This window comes from Anoplopoma fimbria, chromosome 5 (genome assembly GCF_027596085.1).
Source record: "Anoplopoma fimbria isolate UVic2021 breed Golden Eagle Sablefish chromosome 5, Afim_UVic_2022, whole genome shotgun sequence".
NCBI lineage: Eukaryota > Metazoa > Chordata > Actinopteri > Perciformes > Anoplopomatidae > Anoplopoma > Anoplopoma fimbria.
Genome location: NC_072453.1, coordinates 18,072,062 through 18,089,835, shown reverse-complemented (window position 1 = coordinate 18,089,835; position 17,774 = coordinate 18,072,062). Strand labels below are relative to the sequence as shown.

The following is a 17,774-nucleotide window of genomic DNA, read 5'->3' as shown; positions in this document are numbered from 1 at the left end:
GATCGATAATCATTGACTGTAAGGAGAGTTAATGGATGACCTATCAGACACCGGCCGCACCGCCGGGGTAGACCTCTAGGTGCCGCTGGTATACCAACAAGAGACAATGACACTGCTTTTGAACTCTGACAAATGTCAAAGGGTTGTGTTGAGTTGCCATCTCTATTTCTGTGTCTAACTGTCATTTATGTAATTCCACAAATGTATCTTTTTTGGTAGAATTATAATTGTGTCATTTACATATTCTGATCTCTTTCACTTAGAGATTTAACATAATTCAACAGGGTGACTACAGTGTAATGCCATCCAGAACAACAGAGCTGCAATCTTAATCAAAATTAAATTGTTGTTGTTTGCAAGAAGAGTTTTAATTATGAGACTGCAGTTTCTGGTATTCGTGTTGTACCAAACTGAATTACATTCAGAAAGTACCAGACTTCTTATGGACGCATTCTAGCAAAAAATTTACTTGATAGGTTTCATAAAAAAATATTTTTAAGGCCAGATTATTGCACTGGGTCATATTATGAATTATTCATGGTCATTTTATTGTGTCTACTAGGGCTGCAACTAACGGTCATTTTAATAACAGATTCAACTATCAGAGGGTTTCTCAATCAATCGATTGCTGGTTGGTCTAGAAAACATCAGAAAAGCATGAAAAATGCCCATCACAACAGTCTTTAAGACAATGTGATGTATCTAAATTACCAATGGTCCAAAACCTAAAGAAAATTAGTTATCTGTGATATAAAAACACAAGACACAGTTACATTTGAGAACATGGAAGCATCAAATGTTTAGATTTTAATGACAAACTAATAACAATTAAATGATGATCAAAATAGTTGCAGATTTATTTTCTTGATATATTTGAGCATTGGTATACTTGCACAGAAATGGAAAGAATCTTTCCATGTTTTTTCTCATCAACGTACCAAACATATACATTTTCACACAGACACAGATAATCTCCCACTATTACACTTTCCCTCAGAATATTCAGCTTTTCCCTCAAGGCATTCTCAGAAGCATTCCTCTACTTTTCCACAATTGTCTTTAATCAGCCGATATAAAAGATTTCAAAGTATATCGGACAGATTTTGTACGTAACATACCCTGGTAACTTCCTTACCAAAGTACAGATTATTCTACACATTTATGGGTATATTTAAGGTAATAAGGGGAACTTGTTAAAAAAAGTATAGTAAAACTATTTCACGAACCAGTTTTGATTACACTGATTATAAATAAACTGAATAAACATTAATATACTACCAGGGTAACAGTGGTGTTTTTTTCAGTCCTTAACCCACTCCAATACCCCAAAGCGTTTTTGAAACCCTGGACAAACGATAATTAATATGGAATTGTAAAATGCCTATTATATCTATGGAAACATTAAAATGGTATTAAAAATTCAGGGGAGTTTGTTGACTACTAAGTTTTGAAAAGTATTCAGAAAGGGAAAGGACCGTTGGGCTCGAAACTGTGCCTTTGAACACACCTTCAGGATTTCCGTTCGGTTGTGAAATCAAAACTGTGCTTTCTACATTAGCCTTTGTAAAGTTACTAAGATCAGTCTTGGATATTTTACTACACATTTTATGAAGTACCAGGTTTCACTGGGCTCTGACTCTTTCCTCCAAGTACTCAGAAGCCACAAATTGCATTTTCCTGATGGCCAGCTGGGTATCTTCAGGGGAAATCCCAAAATGCCATACAGCCCTTATTGAATTTCCGAAATAGGGGTACATGAGAACCTGTATCCCCTGTCCCAGTGCCGCCTCCTCTCCATCGCCAACCTGAGCCATGCGCTCACAGAACTCAGAGGGGCTTAAACTGGGCTCCTGTAGGTAGAACCGCACAATGTTTGTCTCCACGGTGGCCATGTCTACAGCGAATAGACGAGGGTCACAATCGTGCAGAGCTGGAAGAGGTGAAGAAAAGAGAAGAAGTTATGAGCAGGCAGTTAATGATTTAATTTTCAGAGTTATGAGCTGCTCACCTTGAGCAAAGGTCTTTGCATTGTGGTGATCATCCTCCAGTCTTCCAACCATGTCCAGTAGAGCCATTTTCCCAGCTGCTGCCAGTATTCCAGCCTTGAATATGAACCCACCCAGAGCTTTACGGCACCGCACCGCCTGGGATATGAAGTCTTGAGGTCCAGCCAGCATGGTTCCAACGGGGGCACCCAAACCCTGTTACACACCGTGTAAATATGACGTTGTACTGTTTGTCTACAAGCTCTTTGTTGGTTCACATCAATTATATGTTCTGGTCCAGTCCGTGATTGTGTTTGTGTTTTGCAGTCCCACCTTGGAGAGGCACAAACTGACGGTGTGTGTGTGCTGCAGTATGGTGGATGGAGGCACCCTCTGGGCCACAGCAGCATTCATCACCCTGGCTCCATCCATGTGGACTGACAGACCATATCTATCTGCCAAAGCACGAACCTTGGAGATGGAATCAAACCTGTGAGAGCTGCTGCATTCTCCATGCTGTTGTAGTAATGCAAAACAAATCTCCACACACACACACACACCTTCTGCAGGAAGGTCAGAGGCAGCACACGCCCTCCCTGAACATTGTGTGTGTTTTCCAAACATATCAGGCGTGAGCGTGGGTAGTAGGGTTTGGGGTAGCCGTGGCGGATCTTTGATTCCAGCTCCTCCAAGTCAAATGATCCATCAGGGAGAGTGGTCGCTGTGATGGAATGAACCCCTGCTAGCTGTATAAACACACATATACACACTGAATGAATGCACTGTTGAGGAAACAGGTGCAGAGGGCCTGTCTGCTGCTGTGGGACTCACCTGTGCGCTCCCTCCTTGCTCATAGATGTGTATATGGGAACGATCGCCCACAATCATCTCGTCGCCTCGCTCTCTGCAGTGCACCATCACTGCATAATGAAATGTGTGCACGTTAATGACCTTTCCGACCTCATCAAAGTGTACTCAGAGGCTGCAAACAAATGTACAGCTCACCTGCTATGAGGTTGCCCATGGTTCCAGACGGAACAAACAGTGCAGCTTCCATCTGAAACATGTCAGCTGTAATTTTCTCTAATTCTGCAGAAATTAGAAAAACACTGCGAGATTTATGTTGCATTTCACAAGTAAAGATGCATACTTTATATTTGACCATCTCGTAGAGTAAGATTTATTAAAATGAAATTATTACTACAAGTGTGATAATGCATGCATTGCACTCTCGGTTGAGTTTTTTCTGCTTGTGTGTGTGGATGGTGATCTTGTCCTTGTTATAAATTCCACACCGTGACTTATTGGTTATGTCATCAAAGCAGTTTTGTAAAAATATATTTTGATATGAAAAACATTTTATTTGCATGTACTTTTTGAGACAAGTGTATACTTCAAATTCAAAGTGATGGTTGAAAACGCAACAACATTTCAGAAAATACGACAGCATTTTCACAAAAGTAACTGCAACACCTGTGTGGAAAAGTCTCACGGTAAAATAAACAGCTTCTTGCTGTCCCATAGCAACGTCCCACACTCAACAACAAAAGTTGCTCCTACAGCTCTCTTCATTAAGAGGCTGCTCCTCGACCTTCCAGTCAGGGTAAAGAGATTGCTCTACTAAAACAACAAGCCCGGGTTGAGAGCATAGACGGTATACGTATAAGAAGTTGACGTAGTAGTAACAGTGATGTCACTCATTGGTTTGTAGTATGTTGTTTGGAAGCCTTTGGCATATAGGCCAGTGCTTTCTTGGCTTATCACAACCAGAAGTGACAGAAGAGGGTGGAGCTTAGTACAACTTCAGTACAGTCAACGCTGAACAAGACATGTTAAGGTGACTAAAAAAGTTTACAACCTTTTTCTATGTAAAGATATGGTGGAGTGATGTTTACCAGAGTGTTTTGTTATCCAAATCATATATAAAGTCATATATGACCGCAGGGCTCCATGCTATAAGACAGATACATGGAGAATGGTAATGTTCTGTTGGAACATTAATTGTATGGCACATCTGTCATCTTACTGACACCTGTTGTCAAGAACAACACATCACATGTGAGAGTTGCTGGATGGCACACATGCTGTATAAGGGAAAATAAAGAAATCAGTCTCCATCTAATTCATGTTGGAAACTTGCGGTATAGGTTTGAGAATTGGTTGGTCTTGACGAGTGAGAAACTTAGGTCATTGGTAACTGTCAAGACTAGTCTGATAGGATGAGAGGAAGAGTAATCCTGTCCCGGTGAACGTTAGCGCCATTTGACGGAAATCTTGGAATCTGTTTTCACACCTATAACACTTGACGCCTGAAATTTTAAATAATGAAGTAATAAATAATTACCTCATTTTTGTGTATTAAGATGTAATAATACTTTATTATGGTAGCATTTTTTAACAAGTAAGCCTCAGAACAACGGCTAGCAATTCTGCAATTCATACATTTGTTAGTTACTTTTGCTCTAACCTTCAACGGCCATGTCTCCTCTCATCAGGTCATCTTCAAGCACGGCCTTAACCATGGCCTTCCTCATTGCTGGCCCGGGCTGAAACATCACGTCGCTGCGGAGGTCCACCACCCGAGGGATGGATGGTTTCGGACTGTTGTAATTGCGAGAGCTCCATCCCACCACGGCAGCTGCTGCATCTCGTGCCCTGAGCGGTTTGCTCGTGGCGACAACACCATGATTCAAAACACTAAACAAAACTCTCCTAGAAAATATGTTCGAAGACATGATGCTCCTCCTGCAACCTGTGAGGTTTTCAAGTGATAGCAAACAAAAGTGAATTTAACAAAGAATCCTCTGCGCACTTAGTGCAGCCTATCAAGGTAACCGATAGTGGATAACTATCAAGGTAACACTCCCCAGAAGTGGACTTCAGAGAGGAAGGGAACCAATCACAATGTTCATTCTCACGGACTCACGGAATATGATGCCTATCCCGAAAAGTCCTCGAAGGCTGAGGGCGGTCCAACTTTCTAACTGTCAAGTGCTTGAAGGCTTTGGCACACACTTTTTCTGGGAAAATGTACAGGGGGAGCCTGCAGGCTGAAAAAGATGAACCAAGAGTAAACATCGTGGAAAAAACAAACAAACACATTTAACCATTGACTAGGTGATGTCAGCTGAATCCCTGAGGATCCAGGGTTTACAGCCTTTGGGTGGACATTGGGATTGGGCCAGATATTATCACTTGTTTACTTTAATACTGACTTCCTGTTTTGATGCCGGTTGATGTGGTAGGAACAGACATTACTAACTAAATAATACTTTCCCTCCTCCTCATTCAAAAACAGAGCAACAGCAAGAGCTCGATGTTATGCCCAACTCGCCTTACCAATGGGATTCTTTGAACCGGCTGTGTCTGTTGCTATGTGTCACTTGTGATCGGCAACAATCATGACAATCATGACAATCATGACAATGGGGTTGTGCCATAAACTGCATTCCTCAAATGGCCCCTCCAGGCTAAAATGCCCAATTTAACAGCAGAAATAAATGTGTCCTGTAGCTAATTTCCCTTTTCATGACAACTGTACAGGGATGACATTTTATCTAGCTCACCCTTTTAGAGCATAAAGTTCTGCTTAATTTAGAGCGAGGTCCATAGATATGAGACAGTAGATGCAACATAACGTTAAAATGACGATGGGTTATTTAGTTTTTACATAAACCACAACAAGTTAGTGAACTAAGTAACTTAACTATTAGCTACGAGGTAACAGACCAGCTCTAAATTCATCTGTTGTCGTGCTGGAATGAGTTTAAAGCGTAGACTGTATAAAACATGGATATGGTCTCCGTGACATCAGCCATAGGTTGGACAATTTGAGTAATTATTATGAACTCGTTAACACATGAAATAGAGATGGAATCGTCCCTAAACTGTTTGTAAATTAAGAATTTAAAAATAATTCATCTGTTGATGAGAAATTCATGGTCACTGTTCTCAAAAATAACTGTAAACTAAACCTCTTTTTTCTGTACACATTGAAGGTCTTTTTTCATCAAAAACAATAACACAGGAAAGGATCATCACTGCCAGACAGCATGACGTCCATAAGGTCCACGTCACAAACATTGTATGTTATGGATTACAAACAGGAAGCCTATGGAAGTTTTCTGTGTTATTTCAGATTACAAGATAAACTGAAGACTAAGAGTTTTGATTATGCTGAGTATGAACAAACAAGCTCATTTAAGTGGCTTCTAAATGGTAAAAAATATCTTCATAATGATCTTAAAAATGTTCAAACTTAATTATCTTCCACTGCTCAGTTAACTGTGTGAAAACTGTAACAGTGTCAGGAGAACTATGACTATCACAAAAACTATGCCAGACAGAGCGGCGTTAAACTGGCCAGCGTCCCCGCCGATAGTGAACACTTTTCACACTCATCCATCACCACTGCTGTGGATTATCCTGACGTGCCTGTCACTTCTCCAACTCTGGTCATCAAGTCCGTGGCTACCGACAAAAGGCTTATCATTACATCCTCCATCGTCACCCCCTCCACCCAGGTCTGCAACCTCGGAATCATCCTCGACCCCACCCTCTCTTTCCTACCCCACGCCAACCACATCACCAAAACTACCTTCTTTCACCTCAGGAACATTGCACGCCTCCGGCCCTCCCTGTCCTCTGCCACCACCGAAATTCTCATCCATGCCCTCATAACCTCCAGACAGCAACAGCATCCTCTATGGCTCTCCCAACAAAATCCTCAATAAACTCCAATATGTTCAGAACTCTGCCGCTCGACTGCTCACCTCCACCCACATTGCACCCGACCCCAATGCCTATCCCTGCGGGTGGTGGGCCCACAGGGTGGCGGCACGATGTAGCTTTTTCGGGCTGGGCCCAGCCGGGCCCCATGTGCCAAGGCCCGGGCACCAGACGCTCGCCGGCGAGCTCCCCTACCGGGTCTGGCACCAGGAGGGTGCCCCGGTTTCCCTATTCCGGGCGAGGTGCCACAACCTTGCATCGTCCGATTCATTGGGGTTTTGTGATGTGATGTGAGACTCATAAACGTCCCGTACTGAAAATGTGATTGTTGCCAAAAACTCTTCTGAGACAAATTGAACTCGTACCCATCACTCTGAATAACTCGGGATAATTACGGGATCCAGCATTATGGAGAATGTTACAAAACGACCACTTGGACTCAAGGATGAACAAAACACCTTTATTCGCAACTCAAGAATGAATATGCTAATACATTCAATTTCACACAAATGTTCCAAAAGAAAAAGATGTAAAGGAAGAAGCATCTGGTTCTGAAGTGACACCTATTCTTTCTACAAAAGCCAAGACAACACATCACATTCTTAACAGTCCCCTATACCAATAAAAACAAATGAATTCAAACAATAGAAGAGTATCGTTAGTAGCATAAATTGATTTATTTCTTAAAGGTCACCTATTATACTAATTTCCAGGTTAATTTTAATCTACTAGGAAATGTTAGTTGCACAGCTAACTTCTGATGTGAGGAGATACGTCTTCTTTATACATCCCTGTGAGATACAGAGGTAACACGTTAGCATGTAGCTAACTGCATAGTAAAAATCAGTGTGCTGGTGGAAAACAGATGTGAAACAGTAGTCTAAAAAGACACTTGATATATGTAAGAAAGTGATCATATTAGTATATTGATAAGTGTAGGAGCTGTCACCACGTTACCATGACTACACACTATGTCAGACCAGTTGCACAAGTGAGGCAGCATGTCAACAGAACTGAAGCTATAACTACTGATTTCATAACAATTTGAGACGGTTTTACTTGTCAGACAGTTATTCCTGTGAAACGTTTCTTATGTTTGAAACACTTTCACAATACTGTTGAGACTATTATATGATATATAGTATCATCTGTCTAATCAAATAAAGGTTGACTGAACCAAAAAATATGTTGGACTGTTCACATTAGTTAAGGATTACATTTTTCACAGTTAGGATGTTGATTGGATCAGGTATTTTTGCCCCCTCTGCATGCATTAAATCAAATACATTTTTCATATCACCTGTTTGAATACAGTTAACACATTAAACCTTTGGGACAGAACATGTTCTATTGGTCTAATACCACAAGATCATTAATGGTAAATAAAACAATGACAAGAACTGATGGACTGACATTGAAATATACATTGGGTTTAACAGAATGCAAATAAATCCTTTTTGCAGATCCATCCAGATTGTATCACTTGTATAATTGCTATCTCTGTTAAAAAAGTAAGTGCACCTTCAGATACCTGATTGAAATTCCTCTACTCATCTTGGCAAACATATCATTAAAGTGAGTTTAAGTGTTCCCTTGAAGGTCCCATATTTTAACTTCGGAGATTTTCATGTTATATAGCAGGTGTTAGTTGTAATAAAAAGCATCAAAATGATAAATCCATGGAGTAATACACACAACCAGTATTCAAAAAGTTTCTGTTCACTTGTAATATCACAACTAAACAATTATATCAACCATTTCACAGTTTTAAACGTAAAAAATCCTAAATGTGTCTCAGGTTTTTTTTCGATTGTAGTGTATGTAAATGATAAACAGTTTACAGGAAGTAAAAATGGGCCGAAGCTGTTGCCTAGCAACAGAATTCCAGTCAAACGCACTAAAACAGAGCGTTTGGGAGAATACTGGTGTATGCATTTCTAAGCAGGTACCAGGTTTCACTGGGCTCTGACTCTTTCCTCCAAGTACTCAGAAGCCACAAATTGCATTTTCCTGATGGCCAGCTGGGTATCTTCAGGGGAAATCCCAAGATGCCATACAGCCCTTATTGAATTTCCAAAATAGGGGTACATGAGAACTTGTATCCCCTGTCCCAGTGCCGCCTCCTCTCCATCGCCAACCTGAGCCATGCGCTCACAGAACTCAGAGGGGCTTAAACTGGGCTCCTGTAGGTAGAACCGCACAATGTTTGTCTCCACGGTGGCCATGTCTACAGCGAATAGACGAGGGTCACAATCGTGCAGAGCTGGAAGAGGTGAAGAAAAGAGAAGAAGTTATGAGAAGGCAGTTAATGATTTAATTTTCAGAGTTATGAGCTGCTCACCTTGAGCAAAGGTCTTTGCATTGTGGTGATCATCCTCCAGTCTTCCAACCATGTCCAGTAGAGCCATTTTCCCAGCTGCTGCCACTATGCCAGCCTTCTGCATCCCCCCACCCAGAGCTTTACGGCACCGCACCGCCTGGGATATGAAGTCTTGAGGTCCAGCCAGCATGCAACCAACGGGGGCACCCAAACCCTGTTACACACCGTGTAAATATGACGTTGTACTGTTTGTCTACAAGCTCTTTGTTGGTTCACATCAATTATATGTTCTGGTCCAGTCCGTGATTGTATTTGTGTTTTGCAGTCCCACCTTGGAGAGGCACACACTGACGGTGTGTGTGTGCTGCAGTATGGTGGATGGAGGCACCCTCTGGGCCACAGCAGCATTCATCACCCTGGCTCCATCCATGTGGACTGACAGACCATATCTATCTGCCAAAGCACGAACCTTGGAGATGGAATTCAATTCAATTCAGTTTATTTTGTATAGCCCAAAATCACTAATTACAAATTTGCCTCAGAGGGCTTTACAATCTGTACACATGCGACATCCTCTGTCCCGGAACCCTCACATCGGCACAGGAAAAACTTCCCTAAAAAAAACCTTTAACAGGGAGAAAAAAGGAAGACACCTATGCATATGACATAAATGATTCATATAATCACAGTAGTAAGCAGAGTAACGAAGGAGAATTAACACTACTTATAATAAAAGCAGCAATGACTATAGTAGAATTAAAATAATGATATAGGGAATAGTAATAGTAATGTGACTAATAATAATATTAACAATAAAAGTAGCAGTGGGTGTCAGCCGGGTCACAGCAAGAGGCACGACCACGGTCCAGGTACCACAACGATTCACGGAAACCTGCAAGGCGAGAAAGCACAAAGACTCCAGGGTAGAAGCAAAGTCAATAAGCGTAATAGTACAGGGAATAATAATAGTAATGTGACTTATAATAATAGTGGTAGTAGCAGTGGGTGTCAGCAGGGCCACTGCACTGGTTATATCACAGTCCAGATATAACCCCGATTCAGGGGAACCTGCGAGGCAAGAAAGCTCCGGGGAAGAAGCAAAATTAGTAATGTGCATAAATAGGAGATTAATACATAATGATTGGAGGGAGAGCTCTCACAGAATCAAACCTGTGAGAGCTGCTGCATTCTCCATGCTGTTGTAGTAATGCAAAACAAATCTCCACACACACACACCTTCTGCAGGAAGGTCAGAGGCAGCACACGCCCTCCCTGAACATTGTGTGTGTTTTCCAAACATATCAGGCGTGAGCGTGGGTAGTAGGGTTTGGGGTAGCCGTGGCGGATCTTTGATTCCAGCTCCTCCAAGTCAAATGATCCATCAGGGAGAGTGGTCGCTGTGATGGAATGAACCCCTGCTAGCTGTATAAACACACATATACACACTGAATGAATGCACTGTTGAGGAAACAGGTGCAGAGGGCCTGTCTGCTGCTGTGGGACTCACCTGTGCGCTCCCTCCTTGCTCATAGATGTGTATATGGGAACGATCGCCCACAATCATCTCGTCGCCTCGCTCTCTGCAGTGCACCATCACTGCATAATGAAATGTGTGCACGTTAATGACCTTTCCGACCTCATCAAAGTGTACTCAGAGGCTGCAAACAAATGTACAGCTCACCTGCTATGAGGTTGCCCATGGTTCCAGACGGAACAAACAGTGCAGCTTCCATCTGAAACATGTCAGCTGTAATTTTCTCTAATTCTGCAGAAAATAGTGAGACATTAGTCAAATGGAGAATGCAAAAGGCCACAGGGGCTCAAACATGTCTCACTAGATTTTTTTCCCGGCTCAGAAGTTTAGAATGACATCACACTTGTTGCTGGAGTCTGTCTCCATCTGGTGGCTTTATCAAAGTACTAAGAACCAGAGCTTTCTTGGAGCAGAAGGGCAGTCTCAGCCAACATGGGGCATATTCTTCTCTTCCAGACCATCTCTGTGACTCTCTGCCATTTTAAGTGAAAAATAACATATGTCTTGGTGAAATACTTTGACGAGAACATAGAATTACATCAGTCTGACTACAGAATTTGAAGTTGCAATGCAATCCGAGAGAGTTTACAGGCATTACCATTGTGACAGTGGATATCACCCCAAGTGTTAAGGAGGCTCGAAATGAACTGCAGAACCATTACTGAGCAGCACACAGCACGTCCCGATGCATTTTTTCATTGTACTTATACATTTCTACCATGACAACCTCAAGACAATGCTTCCAAAGTTTTACCAACAAATAAACATCGCAACCAGGGGAAACAGCAAGCTGGACAAGGCCTACACCCGCTTAAAGAAGGCATATAAGGTAATCCTCCCACGAATCGTTGTGGTACCTGGACCGTGGTCGTGCCTCCTGCTGTGACCCGGCTGACACCCACTGCAACTTCGATTATTATTATTAATCACATTACTATTATTATAGTCATTGCTGCTTTTATAAGTAGTCTTCATTTTCTCCTTCGTTACTCTGCTTACTACTGTGATTATATGAATCATTTATGTCATATACATTGAATGTGTTGTATCTCTGTTATGCTGCTCATTCTGTACACATGACATCTATTACATTCTGTTCATCCTGGGAGAAGGATCCCTCCTCTGTCGTTCTCCCAGAGGTTTCTTACTTTTTTCTCCCTGTTAAAGGTTTTTTTTAGGGGAGTTTTTCCTGTGCCGATGTGAGGGAAGGACAGAGGATGTGAGGGTGTAAGGACAGAGGATGTGAGGGTCTAAGGACAGAGGATGTGAGGGTCTAAGGAGAGAGGAGGTGAGGGTCTAAGGAGAGAGGATGTGAGGGTCTAAGGACAGATTGTAAAGCCCTCTGAGGCAAATTTGTAATTTGTGATTTTGGACTATAACACACCTTGGCTCCTAGGGCCAAATCCTACATGCTCATACCTGTACACAGATCCTGTTAAACTGGTTACAACAGTTACCATGCAAATCTTCTATCTGCAAATCTTATCTTATCAATAGAACATCTGTGGTCCAGTTCATAGCCTCCTTAGACGCATTATTACGAAAAATTTACTTTAAAACAGTGACGATCAGACAATACTGTCAAAATAGATTTAAAGAACAAATTAAGATAAGGCCAAGCTAACCAACGTAACGTATCAATAGGAAGAAGATCAACTTTAGAGGATGTTGGTATGTAACCGTCAGGTAACCAAGTGTGTGGGGATTTCTGTCATCTTACTGTCAAGAACACACATCACATGAGACCGTATCTTAACGACACAGTTCAGCTAGAGTTCAGAGTTTGTTTGCGCCATCTGACAGAAATAACAGGTTCTGGTTCCACACCCTAAACTAAGCTAAACTAACTACTATGAGCTGCCAGATTGTCACTCCAGTGCTCAATAAGAGCAAATATAGAATACATTCCATTTTCCGTAACCTGCTTATCCAGTCGCAGGGGTGCTGGAGCCGATCTCAGCTGATGGTACTATTTTAGTTATTCTGACTGCACTGTTTTAACTATTTACGTCATGTATTGTATGCATTATGTTTTGTCCTTTCTGTGGACCCCAAAGCGTCATCTAATGGGGATCCAGTTAATAAACAATAAACAACCCTTGACCCCACAGCACCCTCTGGCCTCACTTACTGCAGATGCCTTTTTGTTCTGGGCCTTATAAAGTAATGTTAGTTTCTGTAATTCATAACAAAGCTATAGTTATTTTGGCTCTAACCTTCAACAGCCATGTCTCTTCTCATCAGGTCATCTCCAAGATCGGCTTCCGCCATGGCCTTCCTCATTGCCGGCCCTGGTTGGGCCACCATGTCACTGCGGAGGTCCACCACCCGGGTGATGGCTGCCCTGCCCGGTCCTGGGTACCTGGGTTTCCATATGTTGTAGTAGCCACGCACAGAGCTCCATCCCACCACGGCAGCATCTCGGGCCCTGAGCGGTTTGCTTGTGGTGACGACACCATGGTTCAAAACTCTAAACAAAACTCTGCTAGAAAATATTTTCAAAGACATGATGCTCCTCTTACAACCTGTGAGGTTTTGATGGTGGTGAACTCTTATAAACAAGTCAGAGGTAATAGAGATGTTAAGCAGGATGGAGAAATGAGCAGCAGAGATTTCTTTTCCTGAGCTCTGATCCACAACTCTCACCAACATGCAGCTGAATGATTTTCAAGAAAAGCAGCATTTTATCAGCCCCTTTTTTTTTCTGACACACCTTTCTTTCCACTTCATTACAAAGTGAAGGGGTCATATAAAAATCCTCACAATAAATTCAATAAATATATTTAAAACTAGACCTTACTAATATTGGCATTTACACATCACGATGAATAGTACCCAACGCAGAAGAGAAATGTACGATAAACCCTAGAATTATAAAACAAAAGCAGACTAAACGAATAATCATCTACGCTCCCCCCTCTATCTTCCGTGACTACTTGGCTCAGCCTATAATGATATAAGGTAACTGACATCAGCTAGAGTGGCAGAATACTCGGATTGCGCCACACTCTCTTCTTCCTGTGGAGGGGGAGAACAGAGTGTAAGCACTCTTAGGGCTATCTACTTACGACCATTTCTTTTAATTGTAATGGTCTTTTTGTGTTTTAAGTACACAACAACCTCTCCTCTGATAAGGCGAGAGCCTCGAAAACGTTTAAATCAGGAGGTAGAAATCGTAGAATAAAAACCACCAATTGTACATAACATGCTTTGGTGATGTGAAATTTTGCCTGCAAAGTACTGTTCCCTGAAAATATATTAAAAAGCATTTCATAGTCGTTTCACTCTATACCGTAAATACAGAACGTTACCCGAATAAGTCAATTGTTAATAACAAACTCTTGGCAACTTTTCTCCAAAAGAATTCCAAACCTAACATTTTTTTTACGTCGCAAAACAAAAAAGCACTGAACAGCAATATCATTGCCAGGCAACATTGCAGCAATAAGATCCAAATCACAAATTACCAGGAATTCTATGGAAGCTCTTAATAATTTGCAGATAATTATTCACATCCCAGAAGGAAGGTAAATGAGCTGTGTGAACCACCAACCATGTTCGCCATTGCAACAAATATTTGAAACAGAATTTCTGACGTTAAAGTCAAATTAACAACCTTTTTTCTGAGTTTAGACATTCTGATGGGACCAAAGTTAGATTTGTTTAAGGTGAAAATGAAGCAAATAGAAGGTTAACAGCAGATATTGTGCTGTGGCCTGTAGCTGTCATGAATTCCTCCACATTTTTTGTCTTTACTGATTTTTGTTTTTATAACTGGAGGATTTATGGCATATGCCGGAATACATTAATTGATCAAATACTTCCAAAAGTGGAGTCGACTGCTCCAAGGAGGAGAGCTGAGTTGGAAGCTAAGCTAACCCAGCTAGCACCCAACGCTAATTCACTCCCCATGGATGATTAAAGACTTTTAGCCTTTTGGTAAGTGAAAACCAGATTTTACTGTTCATGTGTTTTCCCCCCATGATGTAAAAACATGTGGAGCATGTAAGGACCTGACCTGATGCCAAACCTTTTTCTAGAACTCCCTGCTGTAACTTGATGTACTTCCACAGAAAACAGCTAAGATAAGAATCTTTTTTCTTTCTCATCAACGCCCTGTGTCCTGCATCAGTGAGTCATGCGTGTGCGTAAATGTCTCTCTGTGCATCTGTGTGTCCGTCTGTCCCTGCGTCAGTGTGTACGATGTGTTTACACCGTGTTGTGGCCACGAATGCTCAGAGACAACTGTGACACCCTCAGATTCTTCAGGGGTCGCAGGCCTGCTTTTGGCCTGACCTTTAACCCCGCACGGAGCTGTAGAGCTGATTCCACCTAGCTGTCAGCCGTCATCCATTCATCTTATTGTGGAGAGTGAGAACGGAGAGGAAAGCATGTCTGCAAAATCCTCACATCCCTACACACACGTACACAAACACATGAAATGAGGGGCCCAAACTGAATTGGTTATATCCTTCCCTTAACTCTGTTTTTATCGGCAATAAAGCCCCAGCTCGCTCGTGTCTCTGGGACTTAGTCAGTATTTGGAAGCGAAGGCTTGTGGGAATTTATCAACCATTGACTGAGATTAGGCTACGAGGGAGTTGGACTTATTACAAACAACTCCCACCTCCCTCTGACACTCACTTTCTTTTCTTTCTGACACACAAATGCTAGGGCTACACACACATTTCCCACTCGCCTGCATACTCATGCTGTCTTGTCTGATGTTAATCACTCGATAAAAAGTCCCAGTGTGCATTATCAGGGCCGCACCACGCTGTAGTTAAAGTTGATATTGCCAGTAACAGAGCCGGGCTTTACGAGCCATAACAAGTCGTCATTAAAAGTCATTAGCAAACATCAGCGTCGTAAAAGAAGGCCGCAGTCGCTCTCCAGAGCCCCACAAGAGCCGTGAACAGAGAGATAAAGATGTAAGCAACACCGAGCGCCGACGGGGAGCTGTGATGAGAGCGGGAGAAACGTCCCGAGGAGGATTTGATATTTTTCCGGGATTGCCGTTGTCTTCTGTAACCTCACATTTTCTGTCTGTGTGTGCGTGAACGCTGGTGTGTTTTGTTCCTCTCAGATGCCTTCCAGCATTCCTTGCCTCTGTGCGGAGAGGGGAGAGCGCTGTTTTGGAGAAAATATTGAATTAGAGGAAGAAAAAAAAAAAAGAGGCAGAGAGGGAGAAATGAAAGAGAGGGAGAAATATTGACTCCTTCTGGGAAGGAGCGAGACGGCAACGCCTTTCCAATAACCATAAACCCACTGGGCTGAAAATAGACGGGCCGAATGAATAAACGAATGTGTTCATCCCACATGAGCTCTTCTCTTTCACAGAAGGAGGTGACCCCCCCCCCTCTCTCTCTCTCCCTCCCCTCTCTCTCTCTCTCTTTCTCTCCTCTTTCACTGAGGCCATCATTTCTTCACCATGACGAAAGCCATTAACCGGAACAAAACAGGTGTTTATGGGAAGCCTTCCCTCAAATGAGGTTTCTCATACACACACACACACACACACACACACACACACACACACACACACACACACACACACACACACACACACACACACACACACACACACACACACACACACACACACACTCTTCCCTCTGCAGTCTAAAGGTGTCGACATCAGTGCCTGAGAAACAAGAGTAACATCTGTTTCACATTTCACCCCCCCCATTCATATGTCATGAACAATGTGGACAGCATTACTTCACACCGTACACACACACACACACACACACACACACACACACACACACACACACACACACACACACACACACACACACACACACACACACACACACACACACACACACACACACACACACACATAGCTCTTAAGATGCAAGGGAAGCTCAATCAAGGAAGTCCTCTGCCTCTTTATTGCCAAAAGTATGTGGATGACTAAAAATTATCCTTCCATCCATCCATCCATCCTTCCATCCATCCATCCATCCATCCATCCATCCATCCTTCCATCCATCCTTCCATCCACTGCACTCTCAATAACGTTCTTCAGGGCCGAATGGTGGCAGTTTCAAACCGCTTCAAACATGTGGTTAACGAACAAAACAAAACAACAAAAAGCTACAAAACTACAACATCATGGTTAGGCTGTAAATAAAGGTACTTTGTTAGGTTGAGGCAACGAAATTACTTCACATGGGACATGAACAGCAGAAAATATGTTTCCCTCGAAACCTAATTCAGAATGCAGTTTTGTTGTTTGGGAACGTCATTTTAGGAAGACATGGCTGCATACTTGACTTATAAAAGCCACATAAAAGCAGTAACAGTTTTATTGTTATTTCTAATAAAGCCAAACTCTGGAACTTAATCTCAAAAGCTCATTCACACTTTTATTGCTAGCAGGGTTCACTACTCTGATCCTTTGACAGGGTTTCCCAAAAATACCTTCTCAAAGCTTCAGCCCATTCAAAATGCAGCTGCTAGAGTTCCTACTGGGACCAAAAGGTCAGACCACATCATCCCGATATTTATGTCAACACAATGGGGCCCTATCAGCCACAGAATTGAATATAAGGAAACGCTTATAAAAAAATACAGAGTGGAGTGGTACAGACATGTTTAAAAATGAATGAACCGATTAATTATGAATCAGGATGGTTCATGCAGGAATGCTTTGAATAAACAATGTTATAATGACAATGATGCTAATGAAGTGCAAATATTGTTCTCTTGTTACATAATGTGTTGTTATAAGCCTGGTGAGGGTGATGATGCTCGTCTTGCAGACATCGTTCCAGTTCATCTAGAAGCTGTTTGATAGGCTTGAGGTCAGAGAGCTCAGTGCAGGTCAGTCAAGTTCTCCCACAACAATCAGGGAAACACATTTCTTCATGGTCGTCAGTTTGTACAATGTGGGCATTGTCCTATTGAAACAGGAAAGTGCAAAATGTTCCAACAAAGATGGAAGCACACTCTAAAGAATCATTGTATGCCGTAGCTTTAAGATTTCCCGACTCTTAAGCTTTGAATGTGTTTACAAAGTATTTAGATGTTTTTCCTTCTCCAACCCGATTCTACGGAAGAGAACGGAGTTTCGTTGGTAGTCCTCTGGGTATTTACAAATGACATCTGAAAAATCGAATACAGTTTTCAATGGAACCACTCTATTTCAAATTAATAGTCCCAACGAAAAAAACAGATGGATTATAGTATTTAGAAAATT

General features: G+C 42.0%; 2 protein-coding genes across 2 annotated transcripts; both read right to left on the bottom strand.

Annotated features, from left to right (window-relative positions):
• Positions 1–1,622: 1,622 nt before the first annotated feature.
• LOC129091835 (uncharacterized) lies at positions 1,623–4,720 on the bottom strand. The gene is made up of 7 exons (XM_054599532.1): positions 4,453–4,720; positions 2,991–3,074; positions 2,817–2,905; positions 2,546–2,731; positions 2,319–2,456; positions 2,009–2,201; positions 1,623–1,930 (listed from the first exon to the last, which is right to left on the bottom strand). The coding sequence occupies exons 1-7, from the start codon at positions 4,718–4,720 to the stop codon at positions 1,623–1,625; spliced, it is 1,266 nt and encodes a 421-aa protein (XP_054455507.1).
• A 3,948-nt stretch (positions 4,721–8,668) lies between these two features.
• LOC129091714 (uncharacterized) lies at positions 8,669–13,075 on the bottom strand. The gene is made up of 7 exons (XM_054599411.1): positions 12,784–13,075; positions 10,715–10,798; positions 10,541–10,629; positions 10,270–10,455; positions 9,365–9,502; positions 9,055–9,247; positions 8,669–8,976 (listed from the first exon to the last, which is right to left on the bottom strand). The coding sequence occupies exons 1-7, from the start codon at positions 13,073–13,075 to the stop codon at positions 8,669–8,671; spliced, it is 1,290 nt and encodes a 429-aa protein (XP_054455386.1).
• Between the last annotated feature and the right edge of the window lie 4,699 nt (positions 13,076–17,774).